Source organism: Myotis yumanensis, unplaced genomic scaffold (assembly GCF_028538775.1).
Source record: "Myotis yumanensis isolate MYYU_CA2020_CCGP unplaced genomic scaffold, mMyoYum1.0.hap1 SCAF_15, whole genome shotgun sequence".
NCBI lineage: Eukaryota > Metazoa > Chordata > Mammalia > Chiroptera > Vespertilionidae > Myotis > Myotis yumanensis.
Genome location: NW_027223766.1, coordinates 40401888 through 40427967, shown reverse-complemented (window position 1 = coordinate 40427967; position 26080 = coordinate 40401888). Strand labels below are relative to the sequence as shown.

The 26080-nt window shown below is 38.8% G+C and overlaps 1 protein-coding gene across 1 annotated transcript in view; it reads left to right on the top strand.

The window, feature by feature from the left end:
* The window catches only part of ATP6V1C1 (ATPase H+ transporting V1 subunit C1), a 34961-nt gene extending 10542 nt beyond the window's left edge, over positions 1-24419 (top strand). Inside the window, exons 2-13 of the mRNA XM_070391972.1 lie at positions 7351-7521; positions 8249-8316; positions 10857-10942; positions 12458-12552; positions 14421-14512; positions 15544-15642; positions 16818-16886; positions 20674-20766; positions 20857-20950; positions 21659-21756; positions 22571-22697; positions 23806-24419. Of these exons, the coding sequence (XP_070248073.1) occupies positions 7390-7521; positions 8249-8316; positions 10857-10942; positions 12458-12552; positions 14421-14512; positions 15544-15642; positions 16818-16886; positions 20674-20766; positions 20857-20950; positions 21659-21756; positions 22571-22697; positions 23806-23901 (1149 nt within the window). The 5' untranslated portion in view covers positions 7351-7389 and the 3' untranslated portion in view covers positions 23902-24419. The remainder of the gene's footprint in view (positions 1-7350; positions 7522-8248; positions 8317-10856; positions 10943-12457; positions 12553-14420; positions 14513-15543; positions 15643-16817; positions 16887-20673; positions 20767-20856; positions 20951-21658; positions 21757-22570; positions 22698-23805) is intronic.
* Positions 24420-26080: the final 1661 nt, after the last annotated feature.

The following is a 26080-nucleotide window of genomic DNA, read 5'->3' as shown; positions in this document are numbered from 1 at the left end:
GCTTTTGAGACACCCCAGTGAAGGTATTCTGTAAGCAGTTGTGGGGACTTGCTAGGTACAGCTCTAGAAGCAGTGGAGGGGCCTGGGCTGGAGATATAAATTTGGGAGAGTGTTCAGTATCTAGACCAGCGGTTCTCAACCTGTGGGTCGCAACCCCTTTGGGGGTCGAACAACCCTTTCAGAGGGGTCGCCTGGCTAAGACCATCGGAAAACACATATATAATTACATATTGTTTTTGTGATTAATCACTATGTTTTAATTATGTTCAATTTGTAACAATGAAATAGGGGGTCACCACAACATGAGGAACTGTATTAAAGGGTCGTGGCATTAGGAAGGTTGAGAACCACTAATCTAGACTGAAATTTCCTTTGATTGTAGAGAGAAGAACTACGTACACATCCATACATGCATATAACAGAGGAACTTAGACCTAGATTTGAGTCTTGAGGAACTCCAGCATTTAATTAGTATGCCTTTTTAATAATTTCCTCTTTAGTATGATTTGCTGCATTTGTTCCTGTCTTCCAAAATACAAGCTGAAACAAAAGGAAATAATTAGGAATAAAAACAGAAGTCCAGGTTCTTGGTGAGATGGACACCAATTTTCACTCTGCTTACATGCAGCCGAGAGAAGGGAAATGTGTTTAGCAACATGGATTTAATTTTCTGACCAAAAAAAGCATATACATTCATCAGCAACGAAAACTTTTGTTTGGAACTGAGCTTAAATTGTTCTTAAATTTCAAGAAGAGTTTTCTTATGTGACTTGCATAGACAGGATAAAAGTGAACATTGTTTAAAGACAGAGAAAACAGGGATTTTGCAAAAAGACTTACTGATGCTGTCCTCATGGGCAGTTCTTACATTTATCCTTAGGTATTGAAGTAGCTTGTCCTTCCCATCAGGTTCTTTTTACAGTTTGCTTTGACTAGGACAGTGTTTCTGCAAACTCATTAGTCAACAGAGCCAAATATCAACAGTACAACGATTGAAATTTCTTTTGAGAGCCACATTTTTAAAACTTAAACTATATAGGTAGGTAACATTGTTATTAACTTAATTAGGTACTTCTAAGGCTTAGGAAGAGCCACACTCAAGGGGCCAAAGAGCCGCATGTGGCTCGAGAGCCGCAGTTTGCCGACCACGGGACTAGGAGATAAAAGGACTGAAGCCATGGCTTTGCTAAAGCACAGATAAGTTTGTTTTCCTCAAGCCCTCTCTTTTATATTTTGATTGGATTCACCCTTAAAATAACAAAAGACAAAGGCTTAGTAATCTGCAACTTAACCAATTTTTAATTTATAAACTAAAATTAGGATTTGTTTTCTGAAAGCCTCTAAATAAAAAATGATTACATATTTTTCTTGGTCCTTATTTTTCCCCCTAATTAGATGTTTTGATTAATCCAGAGTCAGTTATAATTACACTTCATTTATTCATAAGACAACTCTTTATTAATTGTGTATGCTGGTGTTCAGGGCTTCAGGGACGATATGATTTTGGCCCTTCAGGATTTCCCAGTATGGTGGAGTGGAAAAGTATGTTATTAAAAAAGAGGGAGGATAGTATGATAAATGCATAATAGTGACATTTGTAAGATATTAAGTAAACAATATCTTTTCCATCTGGAATACTGGGAACAGGCTTTGGAATTAGAACGGGTTGGGGCAGGAGCAAATACAGTCACCCCCAGGAAGGGAGGTTGAATGGAAAGGGGAAGATCTAGATGCATCATTTTATTCATTCCTTCCAACAGCTCTGGGAGGAGATTTGTAATATTCCACTTCACAGATGTGGAAACTAGTAAGAGGAGAGAGTGAGGGTTTTAACTATGAGACTCCAAAGTTTGTGCTCTTGAGCGCCAGGTCTCTTGAATCTCTAATTTAAAAAAAAAAAAATGCTTTTCTATTTGGAGGAATCACTGTTCTAGGAGATAGGATAGTTTTGAAGGTTGGGTGCTGCTGTTTTAGGAATGAAAACAAAAGGGAAGGGAAGCTCAGGTCCCTTTATTTAGTAGCAGAATTCACTGGGCCTGCAGGGTTTTCTGACCTGGAATCAAATATGAGGTGAAAGGGTTTAAGGCTATGTGTGGATCACTCTTCCAATAGGAGAGCTTAGGTAGGCTTAGGTGCAGCACATTCTCTTCTCCTAGCATGACACAATAGAAATAACATGGTCTTAATAGTGCAGTACAACGAGATTTGAACCCCATTTGCTAGTTGTGTGACCTTGGTAAATGACTAACCTCTCTGAGTATTACTATCTAGTAGTGTATAGGGATGAGGTGAGCATTAAGATAATGAATGAGAAGTGTATATAACACAGTATTAAGCACGGAAGAGGTCTTTGCCTCCTCATCTCCAAACAGGCTCTAGAGAAAGCTTCAGTTAAAAGATGGAACTAGAGAACATTCTATAATTTTCCTAAACATTTTTGGACTCGTTTCTTTTAGAATTATCGTGATAATCATTTTATTTGATCTTGATAAAAGCTCAGTGAAGTAGGATAGAGCAGGTATTTATAGATGAGAAAATGGAATCCTTTTTCTAATTTATTTTTTAAAAATTTAAGTATTTAAAAATATTCATAGAGGGAGAGAGAAACATCAATTATGAGAATAATTTTCAAAAATATATTTTTATTGATTTCAGAGAGGAAAGGAGAGAGAGATAGAAACATTAATAATGAGAGAGAATCATTGATTGGCTGCCACTTACACGCCCCCCCCCCCCCCCCCCCCCCCCCAGGTATGGAGCCCGAAACCAGGGCATGTGCCTGGCCAGTGTGGCTCTGTGGTTGAGGGTTGACCTATGAACCAGGAGGTTCTAATTTCTTGAAGTCCTTTGAAAACCTATTAGATGAAAAAGATTTCCTAGAATTCTTAATGGTATGATAGTGACATCTACAGTAATAGCTTATATTATTACAGTCTTTTAAGAAGCTGCAGTTTAGATAATTTAACAGTAAAATCAGTAAGGACTTAACAATTGACTTTATCAAAACTTGCCATTTTGGGGGAGAAAGGAGGTATAAAAATATGTGATCAACTATACTTTGTTTAGCAGAATCACTTGTATAAATAATTACAATAAAACCTCAATTTTCCAAAACTACTATCACTTAGAACAGTGGTCGGCAAACCGCGGCTCGCGAGCCACATGCAGCTCTTTGGCCCCTTGAGTGTGGCTCTTCCTAAGCCTTAGGAGTACCCTAATCAAGTTAATAACAATGTACCTACCTATATAGTTTAAGTTGAAAAAATTTGGCTCTCAAAAGAAATTTCAATCGTACTGTTGATATTTGGCTCTGTTGACTAATGAGTTTGCCGACCACTGACTTAGAAGATTGGGATTATTAAAATCAATTTAAAGTTGTATTGAATTCAACTGAGAATTTAAAAGGCCAAGGTAGTCCTATAATTGGTGTTTTGGTGAAGTGCAAGAGTATTAGATTCAGGAGACCAGAGATAAGGTGATAGCCAAGGCCAAAGAGGACAGAGGAAAGTGAAAAGGTAACAAGTATTGGAGCAGCTGATGTGAGGTGGCCTGGAGGTTGCAGGAGAGCACAAAGGGGATGACAGGAAAGCAGGTGATAGACCCACACCATTTCACTAGGAATTTAATTTTTAAATTAAATTAAAAATTTTGTTTTAGAGAGAGAGAGGACGGGAATAGAGAGAAAAAAAGAAACACTGATCAGCATGCCCCCTACTGGGGATCGAGCCCACAACCCAGGCATGTGCCCTGACCAGGAATCGAACTGGCAGCCTTTTGGTGCATGGGATGACGCCCAACCCACTGACCAACGCTGGCCAGGGCTCGAAAATATTTCTTAAAAAAATTCTGAAACATCAAAAAGGTTTGTGTTCAATATATTACACTTGGTTATAAGAGGATATAAACAGTTTAGAAAGCATATCTGCTAGGGTTAAAACAGAAAAGTTAAAAAACACAGATAAGTTGTGCTTGGAGGATTAATCTGGTAACTAGACTATTCTCTGGCTATTCCATTTGAAGTTTCATGAAACTTGTATTTTTTTATAAATTTGCTAAGTATTATTTTAATTTATCATAAATTAATTCTTATAACAGATTTTAAGTATTTAATTTTGAAATATTTCAAGTATACAGGAAAAGTTGAAATATTTTAGATTAATAGACATCCATGTACCCACTACCCAGTTTTAACAGGTATTACATTTTGTCATATTTACCCCAAATATTTTTTAAAGAAATAATGTCTTATATAAACAACTAAAAAGCCCCTTTTATGCATGCTTTTGTGCTTTCTGTAAGCATATAGTTAAGAACAGTGTATACCATTGTATGGGAATGTATGTTGGTAATTGCTTTGGAGAACAGTTTGGCAATACCCAATAGAATTGATGTTGGTCTTTGTCAGTTATCTCATGAAACATAACAAACCACCCCAAAATTTAGTGCCTGACACAGTGATTTCTTATTTCTCCTGGTTCTGTGGGTTGTCTCGGTGGTTCTTCTGTTTGTTTCATCTGTGCTCATCGATGGGCCTGCATTCAGCTGGGACACTGGCTGGGCTGAAAGCTTCAAGATGGCCTCACTCACATATTTGCCAGTTTATGCTGGTTGTCAGCTACAGTGCTGTTCCTCTGCCATGTGGCCTCTTGTCTCACAATAGGCTAGACTGGCCTCCTTCATGGTGGTCCAAGGGCAGCCATCCAGTAAACATAAGTTGAAGTTTCAAGGTCTCTCATGGCCTGGGCCCTGAACTTATACTAGTGTGGCTTCCATGTGTTTTGTTGGTCAAAGCAAGCCTTCATTTTTGAGAAAATTCTACCACATTATCATACCCTTCAATTCAGCTGTTTTACTCCTCTCTGTCCTGGAGAAACTTACAAAACAGAGACATGAAGTACAAAGTTGTGCACTGCAGACTTGTTTATAATAGCCAAAAAGTAAAACAATATCACTATCTTTCAGAGGAAAATGGATAAATTTTAGTTTGCTTAAAAAATACCATATAGCATTTAAAATTAATGAACTATGTCTATATGAATCACCATGAATAATTCTAAAAATAGTTTGAGTGAAAAAGTCAGGTTGGAAAAGAATATGGATAGACTTACCCTATATAATAAAAGGGTAACATGCAAATCAACCGAACAGCAGAACAGCTGGTTCCTATGATGTGCACTGACCACCAGGGGGGAAGATGCTTAACGCAGGAGCTGTCCCCTGGTGGTCAGTGCGCTCCCACCGGGCGAGCACCGCTCAGCCAGAAGCCGGGTCAGCTCAAGGCTGGCGAGCGCAGTGGTGGTGGAGGGATATCCCCCGAGGGCTAAGGAGGGCTCCTGGACTGCCAGAGGGCACAGGCTGGGCTGAGGGACTCTTGCATGAATCTCGTGCACTGGGCCTCTAGTGTTTATATAATAACTTGAAGTTTAACATTTGAAGTTTCTCGTGTAGGCTAGTGAGGATTTTGGTTTTGCTTTTGTTTTAAATCGCAGCTTATCTTTGGATGGCCTCCTTAGAACTGGTGCTTTGAGTAGCTTCCATCCTTGGACAGCCAGTTAAGTTGTACTGTTTTCTGGCCAGACCAAGTGCTTTGTCTGGTCTAGCCATCACTAACAAGTCTGTGTTTAGTTTGTTGGCCATTCGATTGTAGCTCTTTATGCAGCTTTATCAGTATTGTTGGAAAAGACACTTAGAGTACAATTCTTTACTGTCTAAACTTATACCAGTTTACCTTCTCTGAGTTTCTTACCTGTAAGTGGGTAGGGCGATATGTATTTCATAGAGGTGTTGGGATGACTAGGATAATAATGCACAAAAACTTTAGACCAGTACCTGGTATAATGCAGGTGCTCTACAAACTGAAGTTCAAAAACACACAAACATATAGAATGGCATCTATGTTAAGTTCACTTTCAATTGTGTAATGACTAGGTAGGATTACTTTAATTGTAGTGGGCTTCTGAAATTATGAAAGTTCATTATGATTAACTATAATTTACATTTTAAAGGTAATTTAAATTTATCGAGTTCTTTATAAAGTTCACTATCTGATTTTGTTACCAAGACAACTTTGTAAGATAGTTATCTTCTATCTAAGATAGCCTCCAAGTTTCAGGACAGGTTAAACAAGCAGTGGTAGTAGAAAGCTGATAGTGGTTGTAATGAAGGCATATTAAAGTAGAAATAATGGTACTATTATATTTTCGTTTTTATGAGTTCTTTTTGGTTTGTGTGCTTTACTACTCAGATTCTGAATACATTTGGCTCTATACTTTTAGTGTTTGTGTGTGTGTATGTGTGTGTGTGAGTGTATGAGAGAGGGGGAGAGAGAGAGAGGGAAAGGGGGAGGGAGAAAGACTGAAGATGAGGGTTGGTTGTGTCTTAATGGGACTGGAACTGCTGAAAAAGGAGATCCACCGCCTCTTTCTCACTCAGATCCAATAGTGTTGTATCCTCCACCCCTACCCTAAGGTCATGTTTTTAAATGCAGGGCTGATTGTCAAGATTTTTCTTTCTTTCTTTTCTTTTTTTCTTTGCAAATGTATAAATGTTTTATGGCAGCTAAGTATATGCCAGGGATTTTAGGAGAATTCCTTAGGTTGAATATGGATTAAAATTAACCCCAGTTTGGCTAACCATGTAGAATTTGCTAAGGCAAGTATGACAGATATATTTGGTGGCTACTGTTCAAATGCTTTGATTCAATTTATGCATATTAAACTATTTTTTTTTGAATCCTCATCTGAGGATATGTTTTTATTGTTTTGCGAGAGAGAGAGAGAGGGAGAGGGGGAGAGAAATATCAATGTGAGAGAGAAACATCGATGAGTTGCCTCCTGTACGTCTGCCAACTGGGGATGGAACTTGCAACCTGGGTATGTGCCCTGACTGGGAATCGAACCCACCACCTTTCAGTGCACGGGACAACGCTCCAACCAAATGAGCCACACTGGCTAGGGCTGAATGTTTTTTTAATTTTATTTCATGCTTTAAAGTTTAAGAGAAACTTAAAAATATTTGACACTCTGACTTTTGTGGAATGTAACTACTGGTGATTGGTTTTTGGGTAGTCTATCTTCTTAAATAATTCCCCTTTTAGGATGTTTTGAAATTTAAAAAAAATTAGATACTTAATGTATTAGGTCTTTATCATCTCTTTTATATTATCATAAATATATCACCTTTTACCATTTATGTGGATTTACTTCCAAGTAAGTAATTTTGACTTTGGGATCATATGTCAGTGGTAGATTAGTTTTGAAATAGGTTATATTTATCACTTATCCTGTGACTCTGAAGTGCTTTAGAAGCAAACGATACTAAATTTATTTTTTGTTTTACTTTGTATTTCAGAGTTTCTGTTGATTTTGGAAGAAATACCCGGTAACAGACATGACTGAGTTCTGGCTTATTTCGGCTCCTGGGGAGAAAACATGTCAACAAACATGGGAGAAATTGCATGCGGCAACCACAAAGAACAATAATCTTGCTGTTAGTTCAAAGTTCAACATTCCTGACTTAAAGGTAAAACTGCACTCTGCAGCAGTGTATGAGTTCATCATGAAAGGGAGGACAGTGTATCTCTGCTTCCCTTTTGGTAGAAATGAGATACCCAGGTTCCTTCTCTGGCCATTGGCATAATTTAAAACCTGTTCTTGTTTTTTCCAATCTTCAGATTTTAGATAATAAGTAAATTGAGATTTTAGAAGTGAGCTACCTAAACAAAATAACATTTTTTCCTAAACATTTATGCTTTTCTAAGTTGTAATTTAAATTGTAATGAGAAATCTTATAAAAAGATTTGATATATATTTTGGGAGTTATGAATTCCTTCAAGGCACTGCTATAGACTATGAACATTTCTTCCAAAACATGCTCATTTACACACAGTTTTGCATATAAATTCAGCTACAGACCCTCTAATGCAGTCACGGATCTGTGATAAGAGCTGCTATTGTAAACCATGGCTTCAGACGATCCACCGTCACTGGGCAGGACAAGCAGAGGCATAGGCCTGCCTCTGCAGAATTGTCATGTCTTAAACAGTGCTTATACCCCTGCATTAGAGGATTATCTTGTACATGTAATAGTTTTGAAATGTCTGGCAAACATTTTTTAACCACACTTGCACATTATGAAATAAAAAAAGGAGAACTTAAGTTTGTGGGCCCTTCAAATTAAGATGTTGTACCATCTTGTAAAAAAAAAAGAGAGAGAAACCTAAGTAATAAAATCTGTATTGCCCCTCTAGGTTGGCACACTGGATGTCTTGGTTGGTTTGTCGGATGAACTGGCTAAACTGGATGCATTTGTAGAAGGGTAATGTACTTATACGCACAGACTAGAGCAAAATGAAAGTCACTGTTACCAGGCTGCTAGACATTTGGTTTATTATCACACATAGATACTGTGCTTATTGGAATGATTTTAGAAATGTTGGCTCTTTTTTTTGCAATCGACTTTATGATGATACTAGAGGCCCGGTGCATGGATTCGTGCACTGGTGGGGTCCCTCGGCCTGGCCTGTGCCCTCTCACAATCTGGAACCCCTCAGGGGATGTTGGACTGCTGGTTTCGGCCTGATCCCCGCAGGCCAGGCTGAGGGACCCCACTGGTGCACCGGGCCTCTAGTATGCATATAATATTTTTGGTTAATTTCTTCCCCCCTCCCCTCTCCCCCTTCCCTCTGAGGTTCATCAGCCTGTTCCATGTTTCCATGCCTGTGCATTGAGCATCTTCCCCCTGGTGGTCAGTGCATGTCATAGTGAACAGTTGAACAGTCGCTTAGGCTTCTATATATATATAGGTAATTTCCATACAATAAAATACACCCATTCAAAGTGTGATGTTATCATTTTTATTGAGATATACTTTACATGTCATGCAATTCACCTATTTAAAATGTACAATGCATTGATTCTTAGTATATTCACAGAGTTGTGCAGCCATCACCATAATCAACCTTAGTATATTTTTTATCAACCATGAACATATGCACATTTTTTAATGTTCATAGCAATGGTTCTGTTTAAAAGATACTTGTTAATTTATAGGGGAATAATAGTTTGTCTCCTTTGAAGGAATAGGTGAATTTTGGAGACACAGCCAAGTGTATGTACAAATCCCAGGTTAAACATGTTGAAGATTTATGGCTTATATTTTTTTCTGAAATTGTTCCACTTCCTTAGGTTGAGGTCATTCAAATTTAGCCCTTCTGTCAATTTTTCTGGTCCCTATTATTGGTTCTTGTGCAGGAGTTTCTGAATTTGTCTTTCAATTTACCCTTCCTGCCATTGAGCACACAGTCATCAGATTGTCCGAGCCCTGTTGTGACTATGTTATCCCTCTCTCTAAAGTCTGACATCAGAGGCTATCTGTCTGCCGTCTGGCCCAGCCTACCTTCCCAGCATAACATCCCCTTCTCGTCAGCATGACATTCCAGGCCGTCTGGACTGCTCATCATTCTCTGATTGCCTGTTGCTTTTCTACCTCTCCTGGTCTTGACTCATGTGCTGCCCTGTGGCAAGAGTATACTTTCTTCCTGTCTAGTCATCCTTTCAAAACCATTCCTTTCCTTCGTTACCCAGTTCAGGAGCCATATGCTTGATTACAGTAGCTGGGAGTGATCCCTTTTTCCTTTATGCTTCTCTTTCTATAGCTTGGTAATCTTAGCTGGCACTTACCACAGATTGCTTTGTATTTAGTCATTTGTATATTTTGGTAGCTCTCCAATTCAACTTTAAGCAATGCGAAGTTAGTGATTTTGTCTTGTATACATTTGAATTTCATCCAGAGCCTAGTGGCACAACTGGATAAGGGAAAGAACACCAGACAGCAGAGTCAAAACACCACATTTCTAGTCACAAATCCACCACTAACTGGTTTTGTGATTAAGTCAATTATTCTCTTTATAATTCGATGTCTTTACTTATAAAGTGAAGAAATTGACAGGGTGATATCTAGGTGCCTCAGAAGTTTGGCACTGAGGTTTCTTGTATATGATTGCTTCTTGCAAATGTTGCTGAATCATTACTGTTGCTTGTATTCTGTTTCCTACCAGCTCCCTTTCATCCTAAGTGAAAGCATATAATTGGTGAATGCTCACTAGCTCTCTGCCTCCTCCGTTGTTCTTGGTCCTTGCAGATCCATTGCCCAGTTTTTCAGTTTATAATATGTGGCTATTTACAAACTGTTTCTCACTACCTTTTCAGATTAATAAATATATTTCATGTAGTCTCTTTGAAACTCTGTGGTTATTCAGTTGAGTTTTGCATAAAACAAAATTTTGGTCCATTTTATCCTTAAAACATTATTTAAAGAAGTTAGGACCCATTTGTTTTATATTATATAGATACTAGAGGCCCGTTGCAGGAAGATTCCTGCAAGACTGGGCTTCCTTGGGCCTATTCCTGCAAGAATAGGGCTTCTTGAGGCCGGAGCGAAGCAGAGAAGGGAGCGAAGCCGGCCGAGGCAGGCTTCACTCCCTTTTCCGCTGCCTCACTCCCTCTGTCTCCGCTGCCTCGGCTCCCTCTCTTCTCTGCCACTTCGCTCCCTCCCTTCTCTACTGCTTCGCTCCCTTCTGCAGTACTTGGCTTCCTTCTACGCTGTCTTCAGTCTTCGCTCCATGCCTGTGTATGCAAATTAACAGCCATCTTTGTTGGGTTAATTTGCATATCACTCTGATTGGCTGGTGGGCATAGCGCAGGGATGGTCAATTTGCATGTTTCTCTTTTATTAGTATAGATGTATAATGGGAACATATATAGTCAGTTTCATGTCTTTATGTAGTGTGTTCATTGTATAACATGGAATTTGGGTCTTTCTCCTAAAAATTATTGTTGATTTTCTTTTCTCCCAAGGGTGGTTAAGAAAGTGGCCCAATATATGGCTGACGTATTGGAGGATAGTAAAGATAAAGTCCAGGAGAATCTGCTGGCAAATGGAGGTAAGCTAATGTCTCATGATTTGATGTTGACTTGTACAAAGTGAATGACCAAGCTACAAAAACAAAAAAGAGTTTGCTTTATGAAATAATCCTAGATAATAAAGATGTAATATGCAAATGGTCGTTACATAACGACCGACCACATAACAATCGGATCAGGGATCAGCAGGAGGGTGGGTCAGCCAGCTATAAGTGGGCAAGTGGGCGGCGGAGAGCTACAGGAGGGGGCAGGGCAGCAAGCTGAGGAGGGGGCAGGAGGGAGCGGGAAGGGAGCAGGGGAGCTACAGGAGGGCGGGGCAGCAGGCGGAGAGCGACAGGAGGGCGGCAGCGAGCTACTGGTGCAGATTTGTGTGCAGGCTACTAGTAGCTTTATAAAGGTGGCTTTGACATCACTGTTGTCATTTGTACTGCATTTGTTGTTTGTTATGAAATACCACTTTAGCATTTGCTTTATTTTAAATTAGGTTGATCTTTAGTTTTATGTCATTACAATACAAAATAACCTTCTATTCTGTATTTCCTTCTATTCTGTATTGCCTACTATAAGGTCACTAATGTGACTTTGTTAAATTAACATTTGTTAAGTAGAGCCCCAGGGTGTTAAGTAGAGCCCCAGGGATGGTGAGCCACTGTTCAACAAAAGGGAAAGTGAAATAGAGAAGTTTATTACTCTCAGGTCCTGGAGGAGGTAGGGCCCATGGAGAGGTCAAGGCAGGGTACAGGCCAGAGCATCAGGACACATGCCTTTAATAGGGTCTGTGGGTGGAGTGCTTTGGGATTCCCAGGCTAAGTCCTGATTGGTCAGTTGAGACCAAAAAGAGTAGGGTTTTGGTAACTTGGAGAGGGCTTCTCTAAAGGGTACACAGGGGAAGGCCCTGGGCAGTGGGGGGTCAGGGAGAGTTCAACCAGACACTTGCACTTGGTTGTGACTCTGGAGGCTGTTTTTACGGCTCTTGTTGAGGGAGAGGGAGTGTAATTTCTAGGTCCCTGCAGGCCACTTGGCCACACAAAAGGACTGCCAAGGCAGCATTATGGAGTAGTGTGGTCAGACTCTCAAAAGTAGCAGTATTTTGCCTGGCCAGTGTGGCTCAGTGGTTGAGTGTTGACCTATGCACCAATAGGTTACAGGTTCTTGGGTTCAATTCCTGGTCAGGGCACATACCGAGGTTGTGGGCCCAACCCTCAGTGTAGTGCGTGCAGGAGGCAGCCGATCAATGATTCTAATCATTGATGTTTCTACCTCTCTCTCCTTTCCTCTGAGAAATCAATAAAGATATGTATTTTAAAATATTTTTGAGTAAGTATAGAAGATTCAATCAAATTGCAACATAAAATTTTGATTAACTGATGTTAACATATGTTCCACATTTATTTAATCAGAACATTTCAGAAATGATGATATATCTTGACTGATTTTCCAAATGCCAATTTCAAATATCTGAATGTTTACTGTGTAGCAGACTACAAAAAATTCTATTGCTTCTCCTCAGTAATTAATTTATTTCCTTATTTCAGTTGACTTGGTTACTTACATAACAAGATTTCAGTGGGACATGGCTAAATATCCAATCAAACAGTCTCTGAAAAATATTTCTGAAATAATTGCCAAGGTAAGATAAAAAATAACACAGGTAGGACACATCGATTTATAGTGGCTTCTTTTCATTTTATAAGCATTTAGCTATGGAAATACGCTTTAGGTTTTGACAAGGCAACTTAATTACAGATGGTTGATACAAACAGGAGCTACCCTAACTACAACTTTACTAAAAATAAAAAAGATGTTAATAAGTATAACACTTTCATGTGTAGAGTATCCAAGTTGTATAGTTTACTTATTCACATAGTTCATTTAAATATTGCATCAACAATGGTAAAATAAGAATCTTTAAAATTCTGTAATTATCGCTTATACACATTTTAAGGGTAACTGAGGTGTTGTAGAACAGGAAAATGGAGTCTATTAAGGATTTATGAGCCATGTAGATGCAATGGCCACTTAAGTATGTTTTATGTGCAGTGCTGATTTAGACGTTAAACTTTATGTGTTCTCTGACGCCTTCTGACAGTCATTATTGCTTCTCTACCCAGAAGGACGCTATGTTCATATACCACATGAATCTATGTACAGTTTCAGAGAGTACACAGAGCCTGAAGCCCATCCATGAACTCGCTGAGTTAAAAGCTCCTTTTATATTGCAAAGTCCTGGAGCTTGAGAAGAAATGTAAAAGTCTTACCTGAAATTATAACGAGGCAAATAGACAAAGAGCTATTTGTCAACATTTTTATGACCTGGCTAGGGTGGAAAGTATGGTTTAAACTACTTGGACAGACTTTGCTTAACCCTCTGTGATTTTACTTGTATAGTATGCTCTATAGTTAAATGGAACTGAATAGATTATCAAGGATTTTAACTAAAATCATAAAATTCAATGAACTTGAGTAGTTTGATAATATAAAATGGTGTTCTTACTATGACTGAGCCTTATTTTTTTATTCTTATCAAGGATTTAGTGTTCTTCTTCCTGATACTATATAGATGAGGAAACAGGCTCAGAGAAAGTCAAGGGACTTACCAGTACACAAAGCTAATAATGGCAGAGCTGAGTTGAAACTAGTTTTTCAGATGCTGTCAGAATTTCTGAGTGGTCAAAGGCCTCAGACTCAAGGTGCTCAAATGTGAAATCTGCTTTGCGTTTTCTCCCTAAAGTATTAGTAGTTTTAGTCATCTTTTTGAAAAATCAGCTTTTGTAAAATTTATAAATAAATTCAACTACAATTCAGAGTATATTGAGAAAACATTTTGTGTAGTAATAGTAATAATAGAGTTGTGAACAATGCAACTTTAATTTAGTTCCTTTGGGAATTAATCCTTCAGCCGTATAAATTGAGGCCTTTTAATTAGTAATCTCTAAACTGGTGGCCTAGATTCCATTTAGGTTTAAGAAGTAATATAGTAAATAATTAAAATACATGTGGACTAAAACATCTTTAGTAGAAAAGATTCATATGGAAATTACCATGGTTATTAAAAATAAAGTAGGTTATTTAAAAAATGACCTTATGAAGATGTGCTTTTAAAATATTTTTACATTAGGAACTAATTGTTGTTATTCTTTAAAGTTAGTGTTTAAGTACAGCTACTTTAATTATATTAGTAGAGGTGGATTTAGGAAAATCTTGCTTATTTTATTTATTTTTTATTGATTTTATTTTATTTTTTTATTAAATCTTTATTGTTGAAAGTATTACATATGTCCCTTTTTTCTCCCATTGACACCTTATAAGCCACCCCTGCCCCCCACCCCATACCTTAGGCCTCCACCACCCTGTTGTCTGTGTCCATGGGTTATGCATATATGCATACAAGTTCTTTGGTTCATCTCTTCCCACCCACCCACCCACCCCCACCTTCCCTCTGATATTTGACAGTCTGTTCCATGCTTCTTTTTCTCTGGGCCTATTTTATTTTTAAAGGGAGTGACTCAGATCGACAATGACCTGAAATCTCGAGCATCTGCATATAATAACCTGAAAGGGAATCTTCAGAATTTGGAACGAAAGAATGCGTAAGCATATCAAGTATTTGTGAATGTTAAGAATTAGAGAAGCACTGTAGCATACACTGAATGAGTTATTGTTTCGGTTTAGTAAAGTTCCAGCTGTTTCTATAATCAAAGTGGTATTTTTTCATTTCATGGAGAAAAGTGTATTAATTGAGTCTAGTCAAAACAGATGTGAGATTGATTTATTATACTTGTTTCATAAATAATACCTGTGAGTGCTGCTCAGGCGCTCAGCCCTGCTTTATTCATTTGGTAGGAAAATGTCTAAAATTAATTGTTTCAAATCAAATCATAGTTTAATTGCACAGTCTGCTTAAAAGAATTCTATAGGAGAATTCTTTTATAATCCGATATTTTTTTTTGTTTACCAAGTTTAGGTGTTTTACACCTTAGGTTTTCTTAAAATCAAATACACTTCTTCTGGTTGATCTCCTTGTAGCATGACTACTACAGATGTAGCTTTAAGCACTTAACTGTTGAAGTTAAGTATTTATATCCCAGAGGAAAAGGTGGTTGATATATTTACTGTCAGTGGTGCAAACAGGCAAGACATTTTTATTATGAAAGGATCAGTACTGGGACACTATATGAAGACCGATTGGAAGAGTTGATTATTGGGTTAACTAACCAAAATTACCTGGTATCAAAAGATACTGAGGGAGAGGGAGGAAAACCAAGGTATAGATGATATAATTTCATAATTAAGATGAAATAGACTTTAGTTGATATCTAATGAGTAACACTTTCCCAGTCAAGATATTATAAATGTAATCAACAGAAGACCCATCTTCCAATAATTAAGGCAAACACAAAGGCAGACACTAGAGACAGATTTTGATAAATGTTGCCATTTCCTTCATTGCAGAGGTGAGAAATAGCTAAATTTTGAAGACTTATAAAGTAAAAATGTTAACTAGACTAATGCCTCTCTTGAGATGTCTTTATAGTGTGTGAATATAATTAGCTTGCTGTTTCTTTCTTGTGTTATGGGAGCCCATAATTATCAGCCTAATGATTTTTTCCTTCTTCCTCAGAGGAAGTTTGCTAACTAGAAGTCTCTCAGAAATTGTGAAGAAGGATGACTTTGTTCTTGATTCAGAGTATCTCGTCACGTTACTGGTTGTAGTTCCCAAGTATGTTTTTTTATTAAAAAGATTTTTTTATCTGTTAAAATACAAGAAAAATGTTTGTATCTGACATTTTAATTTGAAGTTTTCCATAAAATCCAAGTGTAAAGGGACTCGCACTGAAGGGTACTAGGTTCGATTCCCTGGTCAAGAGTTGCAGGTTCCAGAGCTCATGTGGGAGGCAACCAATCGGTGTGTGTGTCTCTCTCTCCCCTTCCCTCACTCTTTTCCCCTCTCTCAGAATAGCAATGGAAAAAATATCCTCGAGTGAGGGTTAACCACAACAACAAAATTCAAATAAAAGAAAAGGAAGGCTAATTACCTAGTTTTAAAAAACACACGACACAGAAACTAAGGGCCCCAGAAGTTGTATTTCGTGTGTGAGTTATGTAACTCAGCCTTGCTGTACTGCAACACTGATTTTTTATCATCAATTTCTGTGTATTTGTGTTTTTATAATATATAGGAAAGTACCTTTGCCCAGATAAAAGATTGGTCTCATTTAATCTTTATTTAAAATTTGTGTTTAAAACCAGAACTTTTCACAGTTTTCTGTATACAGTAATTGAAACATAGAACCTAAGCACCTTAAACAATGAATTATTTTCTGTCTTGGTCTACAAATACTAAAGTTCTTTATTTTAAATTACAGACATAATTGTCACTTTCCACACCCCCAAAAGCCAGTGTTCTTTAGAGAAGGGTGTTGCACAATTCGCTGTGGCAGCATAGTTTGCTGTCCCTTTATTTACTGAACACTTCCTGGTACTTGGTGCTTTCAGTAAATATAGTTCTTTCCAGCCTTTCTTAATGGCCCTGAAAAGAAATGGTCATGGTTTGTCATGCATAGCCTTTTTCTTTCTTTTTAAAAAATGAGGTAATATACTTCAACCCGAAAGTTTGAAAGTAGTTGAGAATCTGTACTTTGCCTTACTTCCTTTCTAAACTTCATTCTGGGCTGTGTCTGCTTTGCAGTAGTTCCTGGATGTAATGTAGTTCCTGTTTCACTCAACAAGTGTGTTTGAAATTCATTCTCAGTAGGACACTTGAATATTTTGTTAAATAGGTTTGACGTATACTTACTATAGCCACATTTCCTGTTTGTCCCATCCTTTTTCTCCACCTGGGTGTGGCAGGAGGTAGGACTTTTCCCCCCAGTACTGACTGCACCTCTCTTGCAGGTTAAACCACAACGACTGGATGAAGCAGTATGAGACACTAGCCGAGATGGTCGTTCCCAGGTCTAGCAAGTAAGTCGGAGTCTTTGTAAAACCCCTTTCTTTCCTGGAATTCCTTTTACAGTCTGGATGTTGGGATAGGAAATGCCTTTATGTCTTTCCTTTGTGGTAAATTTATATTTTAAAATCATCTTTTCACCTTATCAGTGAGTTATATTAACTCCAGCTGTCATACTTTTAGACCTGGGATTGCACAGTCTGGTTGGCCCGCTCATGTTGACTGGTACAGACATTTGAGGCCACAGAAGTGAGGTGGTTTGTCCAGAGTCACACATCTGTTCATGCAGGGCCAGTACTAGAACCCGGGTCTCATGTGGCACTTTCCCTGCTGCTACCTTCTGAAAATTCTTTTTACAAATATATTTTTATTGCTTTTAGAGAGGAAGGGAGAGGAAGAAATAGAAACATCAATGATGAGAGAGAATCATTGATAGGCTGCCTTCTGCACGCCCCACACTGGGGATTGAGCTCGCAACCTGGGCATTTGCGCTGACCAGGAATCAAACCGTAACCTCCTGGTTCATAGGCTGACACTTAACCACTGAGCCACACCAGCTGGGCCAGATGCTGATTTTTTTGAAACATAAACCACAAACCAGTGCCCATCATGAAATATTTTTTTGGAGGGAGCATGGTGAGGGACAGGGGCTATCCCTTTCACTCACACCAGCCCTTCCCATGGTAAATTGAAGACTAATGTGTCTTGACACTAGTTTCCCACAGAAGCTCTTTATCCTGACAGATCACACCTCTTATACCTCTGTGGGCATTAAAGCCATAGGGGCTGACTTTGTCTGGGAGGCAGGGGAGGAGGAGAAGAAGGACCCCATGCACACGGTATGTCCCCACAAGTTGTACATATGCCAAACCTGGGTTCCAGGGGAGTGGTGTGTAGGCTAGATAAGTAAGCCCTGATTTATTCTAAAGGAAGGACTTTAAAATATTACTTTAGAACCCGGCTGGCATGGCTAAGTGGTTGAGCATTGACCTATGAACCAGGAGGTCACGGGTTTGATTACCAGTCAGGGCACATGCCTGGGTTGTGGGCTCGATCCCCAGTGTGGGGCGTGCAGGAGGCAGCCTACCAATCATTCTCTCTTATCATTAATGTTTCTCTCTCTATCCCTCTCCCTTCTTCTCTGAAATCAATAAAAAAAAAAAATAAAAACAAACAAAACACTAAGTAAATAATCTTACTTTGGAGATGTCCATCTTTTAAAGTCACTATAGTAGTTTCAAAGAAAAAGTGTCAGGCAGTAACAGGTTAGCCCAGGCAGTACCAGTCTTCTGAACGACCTACAAGTGCTCATGACCACCTGAGCGTCCCAGCCCTTCCTCACCCAGTGAAGACATCTGTTCTACTCTGTTTCTCAGCTCAGAAGTCATTTGGAATCACTGACTTGAAAACTTACTGTCTAAATGTAGTCAAGAGCAGAGCAGCCGTGCAGCCAGCACCGGGACGAGGGTGGAAGGTCAGTGCCTGTGGGGAGACAGGCTAGTGGGTTAGTCTGGAATCCTGTCCGCTGGTTAGGAAAGGTCTCTGTGGCTTGGTGCTGGGTGTTTTGGTTATCATAATAACTAACATTTTGGAGTAATTACTATGTGCTGGTCATTGTTCTAAGTGCTTTATTTTTAACTCAGTTATAAGCAGTAATAATACTTGTGGCTTTTTGGCATGATACTTGGGAGGAGTGAAGATGAAAGTGGAATTCTGAGGTAGAAGAATAGATTGAAAAAATACTATCTCAAACCTGAAAGAAACATTCATTTAAAAATGCATAAAATCTAGACTCATGGTTTAGTGGTTGAGTGTCAACCTAGGAACCAGGAGGTCACAGTTCCATTCCTGGTCAGGGCACATGCCTGGTTTGGGTGCTTGATCCCCAGTAGGGATGGGGGGTGGTGCAGGAGGCAGCCAATCAATGATTCTCTCTCATCATTGATGTTTCTATCTCTCTCCCCCTCTCCCTTGCTCTCTGAAATCAATAAAAATATATTTAAAAATGCATAAAATCTAGCTATTTGCAAAATATTCTACCTAAAGTCTTCCAGTATTGGACAATTTGAAATATTGCCATTATTGTGTGTTACGTGCATGGATGTGTATAAATGCCATGTCAGTATTACAGCCAAGAAAGTGGAGGCTGGGCTGCTGTTCTGCTTCTTTTGTAAAAAAAAAAAAAAAAAGCAGTTTGGAAAGAGGTACTTGGCATTTATGCTTTCAGAATTACCACTTTCCTTTTTGTCTGTCTGCTTTTGCTTGTTAAGGTAACTTGAAAGGGTCAGGTCACTGGTTCACCTCTGCCTCTGTTGTCAGAAACAAACTCATTGCAGCTTCATGGAGGTTTTAATTCAAGGAGCTAGAGCTCCAGATGAGGCACAGGAGCCTCGCTAAGAAGATCTAGAAAAAGACGCACTAGCCACTGTGCACAGGACACCTTCTCTTGTTTTGGGACAGAGGTTGCAGAGATCACTTTTTAAAAAATATGTATTTTATTGATTTTTTACAGAGAGAAAGGGAGAGGGATAGAGAGTGAGAAACATCGATCAGCTGCCTCCTGCACACCCCCTACTGGGGATGTGCCCGTAACCAAGGTAAATGCCCTTGACTGGAATCGAACCTGGGACCCTTGAGTCCGCAGGCCAATGCTCTATCCACTGAGCCAAACTGGTTAGGGCTGCAGAGTTCACTTTTATGAAGAAAATCAGGGAAGATGTCTTGACGATGAAGCAGGTAGGTTGACTGGGAGCAGTGCATATGGCAGGTCTTTTCAGTGACGTCCCTGAGAGCTGTGACTGGGTGGACATGCGACCTCTCTGGGATCTTCTAAAGCAGGGGTGGGGGACCTTTTTTCTGCCAAGGCCCATTTGGATATTTATAACATCATTCACAGGCCATACAAAATTATCAACTTAAAGATTAGCTATACTAGTATTTGGTCAAACATTTAATTAACTCACCCCTAATGTCTTGGCAGGGCCAGACCAAATGATTCCCACTGGCCATATGTCCCCCATCCCGTTATAAAGGCTAACATGGCCCGACCCACATGGCTCAGTGGTTGAACATGGACCTATGAACCAGGAGGTCACGGTTCGATTCCAGGTCAGGGCACATGCTCAGGTTGCTGGCTCAGTCCTCAGTGGGGGCATGCAGGAGGCAGCCCATCAATGATTCTCTCTCTCCCTCTCCCTTCCTCTTAGAAATCAATAAAAAATATATATATATTTTTAAAAAGCCTAACATGGAGCCCTGAGATACATAAAAGAGTGTTTTTTCAGAGGTTATTTAGACATCTGTGTTAGTTTTGATCTAGGGTGTGCTGGGAGAAAAGGAAGGATCTCTCAGGTGAGGTGAGAGGTTCTGGCAGTGCAGCGGGTGGGCCAGGCCCCGGGGGTTGGGCTGGCCTGGAGAGAGAATGAGGTTTCCAGAAGAGAAGAGGATGCAGCAAGGACGCGAGGAGACTGGAAACAGCCCAGCTGCTGGACGGTTGCCTCGGCCAGCCCGGCACTGATGTGGATTGAACAGCATGGTTCTCAGAGTTCGGGGGCTCTCCTTGAGTTACTGTGTAATATCATCGGTCAGGATGCAGGAAATGTAAGACAGGGCTATTACGGTGAGTAAAAACATCCAAGACCCAGTGTTTGAGGCAATACAGATGGGTAGCATTGAGATGGTTTGGGAGGGCTGCCACACCTACTCTTCCTCCTCCTCCCCCAGTGTTTCTGAATCCTGTCTTCACTATTAAAGAGAAGAAGTCAATGTAAGTTTTAACCAGACTTTGTCTTCTTTCCCTAGTGTGCTCTCAGAGGACCAAGACAGTTACCTTTGTAATGTCACCTTGTTTAGGAAGGCAGTTGATGACTTCAGACACAAAGCCAGGGAAAACAAGTAAGATCATTATTTTCTCTGTTTGTTTTTGTATCTTGTTAAACCACCTATACAGCGGTGTGGACAATTTTGTTATCCCCCCATGTTTAGATTCATTGTTCGTGATTTCCAGTATAATGAAGAGGAGATGAAAGCAGACAAAGAGGAAATGAACAGGCTTTCTACTGACAAGAAGAAGCAATTTGTATGTATTCTTAACATTTAGCATTAGCCTTGTTAAACAGAAGAAAACCTGATGTTGCTTTTATTTGATTTAAGAAAGCAAAACCCCCATTTGTTTTTAAGACATTTGATTTTAAGTATTTTTTCTATTAAATAAGCAGAATGAGTTTTCTCTAAAGCTGAGATTTGTGAGTAGTTATCTTAAAATACATACCTAAAATTAATTACTCCCATTTAATCCATATCAGAAATTAATTTTAAATGCAGCGTTTTGATTGGAACCCCTGTGGTGGAAGCGTTATTTAAGTAGTAGCTTTCCTTTCCAGTAAGACTTTCTTTTCTTGAGGCAAATGTTTTTAATGCCACAATATTTTACTGAAGCAATTTATTGAAATCATTGGAGAATTGTTATGTTCTAGGCAAAATGGGAACAGGAATGGATTTGGTGTCCACTTTCTTGCCATCTTCAAATACAGGACTATTGTGAAGACCAAAAGATTGTGTGGAAGGGGAGACGTGACTAGTGAAAAGGTGTTTCTCTTGTAATGAAAGAGAAAAGCAAAGCAAATTTCATTTAAAGTTATTTCTAAGAACTTTATAAACCATATTATCTTATTTGGGAGAAAACTAACCCTAACCAAGTAATATCTAATAAAGCCAATTGGTTCATCTAATTCCTACTTGCCATTTTCAAGACCAGATTTGTGGTAATTTTTTTCCTCTTTTATAGGGACCACTTGTACGGTGGCTGAAAGTGAATTTCAGTGAAGCATTTATTGCGTGGATTCATGTGAAAGCATTGAGGGTTTTTGTAGAGTCTGTTTTAAGGTAAAGAAAGTTAATTGAGAAACGTGGGTATGAAGAGCTTATAGATGCCTTTATATTGGACCCCTTTATTATATCACACAGCCCAGTAATAGGAAATGGACTTGTAGGAACCAAAGGGCCAGTTGTGAGGAGAGGCTGTCGGGGTCACCCAGCTATTGCATGTGTGTTAGTCGTGTCTCTTAACACTGGGTTTAGGACCAGAGCTCCCTGCTGCTGTGCTCTCAGAGTCTCTTCTCATGTATTTAAGCCAAACGTAGATTATACAATATTAGCCAATGTTTGTTTAAAAGAAGATCTTTCAGATATATACATGTACACAGTATACTAATGACTTATATGAAATCATTGTTTCATTTAACCTATAATATTTAATATTTCGACATAAAATCTAAATCATCTTGTTATCTTGTGTACATGTTACTCCTATTAGAAATTGTTATAGACGTACCTGCAGCTATGCTATTTTAAAATTACTTGGAATTTTCAAAGTAGATGTGGGTAATCTCATTGTTTATCTTGAAAGTATTTACTAAGTTTACACATTATCACTATTTTATTCATAGATTTCCTTAAAAATTAAAGAGTAATTAAAGTAATTCCTAATAGATAATTGGCTCTCATTTTAGAGAAAAATACCTAGTGGACAATGAGGACCAGAGAAGGCTTGAGTTTCTATGTATATTAGTTGAACTTGTAAAATGAGGTACCATCTCCCCATTAGCTGTGATTAAAGAAGAGTATGAAAATATTTGCTTTCACAATAAAGTCTATGTGTGTGTTTGTGTTACATAATATATCTTTGCTTCCTTACAAGGTATGGCTTGCCAGTGAACTTCCAAGCAATGCTACTTCAGCCCAATAAGAAAACAATGAAGAAACTAAGAGAAGTATTATATGAATTGTATAAACATCTAGATAGCAGTGCAGCAGCTATCATTGATGTAAGTACTTATTAGATAGCCTTGGAGAATAAGAACTGGAATGAATTTCAGGAAAAATTGGAAAAGATAGACAGAAAAGGGATAGTGAATATCATGATACCCATTTTTTAAAAGTTATTTCTAAGTACTTTTGAGATTCTCAGTTAATTGTTTGATAAACATAGCCAGTAATTTACCTTGTTTACCCTGTTTTATGCTAGTTAGAGCTGGGAATGCTAAAAACCAATCATTATCTTGCTTTAAACCAGATGTTCATAGTTGGAGAAATACAGAACCAACCAGTGATACTAGTTATTTACAAAAATTATAATTCTTTTCTTGCAGAGAAGAAAATTAGTAGTTATTTTAACTTTATTTGGTAGAAGTAATGAGTTAATAGATGAGCATTGTAAAGCAAATTGTTTTTTCTAAAATGGTATGTGTTTATATCATCTTTTAAATAGAAAATAAAGCATATGTGTTTTTTGTCATTGTTTAAAATTGTAGTGGGCTTTTATATTTTTTATTTCAAATATCTTGATTTTTCCCCCCTCTTTAGGATGGTAAATCTCACATGTGTATTAGTTAGAACCTATGAAAAATCAAGGTTTTTTTGATAGAAGAAAGTGCAAGAAATGACCGTCTGCATTTTCATGGAATTGTCTATAGAATAGGTCTAAATATTTGCTACATAATTTCCTAACAGTAAATTCTTATAACATGCATATGTAATATATGATATCTTTAAAACAAAGCTTCACTTATTTTTAACCAATACTTTATTTTCTTTTATCCTGGAAACTCAATACTCCAAGCCTGAGATGTAAAAATAATTCTTTACAGTGTGCACAGAAAGGGGTGGCAGGGCCAGGTAGACACACAGGCTTTGGAGTCACAACAGGCTTGACGTTGGGCCTTACTGCGCTGTGTTTCCTACGGCAAGTCAACCTTTCTGAGGTGGTTTCCTCATTTGCAAAATGGAGATGATAATGCCTGCCTCAAGTTAAATGAGCAGAAATGCATAAACTTAGTCCAGAGGAGGTGTTTAATGGACGGTACATGGTAATACTTGACTTCTTTGTTTGCTTTCTTTAAGTACATAATCGAGCACTTTGTCTGATTTCCATAGGCGCCTATGGATATCCCAGGCTTAAACCTGAGTCAGCAGGAGTACTACCCCTATGTATACTACAAGATCGATTGCAACTTGCTGGAATTCAAGTGAACACGAGCTGCTCCCAGACAGCCCCGCCCTTGTGCTGGTGTACGCTCACAGAAACAGGCTGAAGTATGGCAGTGCTTTTAGCTCTATTACCCTTGCTTGCTTCTGACCCTTTTCCTAGGTGAATTCTCCCATCGTGGTCCATTTCCAAGCATTTTCTTTTAAAAGAAAAATGTATGTCTTGTTTGTTTTTATTGATCAGGTCTGTAAATGTGTACTAAAAAAAATCAGAGTCTATTTATAAACAGAATAGTTTATTTAAAGAGGTCTTTCCTCACGATGTTGTGATATGCATAATTCCATTTGTTACTGTTGTGCACAGAAGCCTTGTTTACAAGGGAATGGTGTAAACATTTATGCCATTTTGCTTACTGTATTTAGTAGACATAACTGTTTAATAGTTACTGAATCGTGATGTAAAGAAATGTGACAATATTCAGGTATGTGCTTTCTCAATGTTTCAAATGAAATCTCGGAGCTTTGTTGACATCCACAGGAGAGAATAAAATTACCTGTGCAAAGGTGTATGTGGTGTGCGTACCTTCAGATTACAGTTCAGCTTGAGAGTTTAATGAATGGGATCAGAGCTCACTTGCTGTGCCACTTTCAGGATGGGCATTTACATTTGGACACGACTCATAGTTCTCAAATCATTAGGAAGTAGGGCCAGTTTTGAATAAAGTATAGCAAAACTGCAGCTTTAGTCATTTGTCTAAGTATTTTACACATTTTAAAGCTCTATAATTATAAAAGCCTTTATTTTGACATTTATGACATAGTCTGAAGATAGAAGTATTGCTAGCCTTAGTGCACGACTTAGTTTAGCATCGTTAGAGCTTTTAAACGAGGGATTTGTGGCAGAGCTGCCCTTCCTGTGCCCTCACCGCCTAGTTAAGTGGGAGAAAGAAGTTTACATTTCATTTTAAGGGCATTTATAAACTATGCTATTTTCTCTAGAAAATTAGTCTCCAAGATCTTTGTATTTCAAAATTAATTGTTAACTTCAAACTATATAGACTTCTAAAAGTAAAACATGAGAGATGATGCCTGCTCCCTCCACTGCCCTCCCTGCTCTCCCCACCTTCCCACCCCCAGCCAGTTGCTTCTTCCCAAGGGAGTTTATGTATGTATTCTTCCAGGCCTTTTCATATCTCCACAGCATATGTCACACACAGATACATGCACACACGCACATACAGTTTATTTTTAAATAAAAATAAGAGCATACTGCACATACTCTGTCACCTTTTTTCTTACTGGTATACCCAAGATATCCTTACGTGTCCGTGTACCTAGAGCTACCTCATTCTTTAACCAGCTGCGTGGTTTTCCCTCGTGTTTGTGCCATAATACAGCTGACGGGATGGCTGTCAGCTTGTATTAGTTTTCGCTACTGCTTTAGTAAATTTCTGGCACAGATGTCTTTGTTTCCTTTTATTAGTAGTTCTGTAAGAGATCCTGGAAGCAGATTGGAAGGTGTGTATGCGTACATTTTGACACATGCTGCCAGGTCATCCATTAATGTTCATTGAAAACCTGTTTGGAATGCAGATTTTATTTTCAGTTTTCCTTCGGATAAGAGGAAGCTGAAAAGTTTTGCTGTTGATATAAAATTCTGGTTCTGTTTCTTACGAGTATTCTTTGAGTCTTAGGATCTGTAAAAGGAATATAATCTCTATCATGGGCAATGTGTTTTGCTGATTAAAAGATTTGTAGGCCTACGCAATATTTAAGGTTTGATTTAGACTTTGATACTATTCTGATAGGAGTAGGTAGAATTGTATCAAGTCTAAAATCCCAGCGTAGGTCTGAAACTACGGGACTTCCGCTATGACTTTTCTCAGGGACGCAGTCCAGCAGAGTGGCTGAGTGTAGCTCTGGAGCCAGAGCCCAGCTCTGTCTCGGAACAGCTCTGTGGTCTCCACGCTCGGTCCCTCCTTCACGGCCTAGAGATCCCCCTCTCACAGGGCTTCTGTGCTGGGGAGGCAAATTCCCAAACGCACATCGAGAACTTAGAAAGGTGCCTGGTAAGTGCTTGAAACCTGGACTTACAATCCTGGAGGAGTGCTGGTCGCTCCTCGTTCACTGGTGTGTGATTTGGAATTTCATGGTCCGGGACACTGTGGAGTCTGAAGACCAGAAAGAAGTAATTGTGGGGGCGGGCAAGGTGAATAACAGAGCT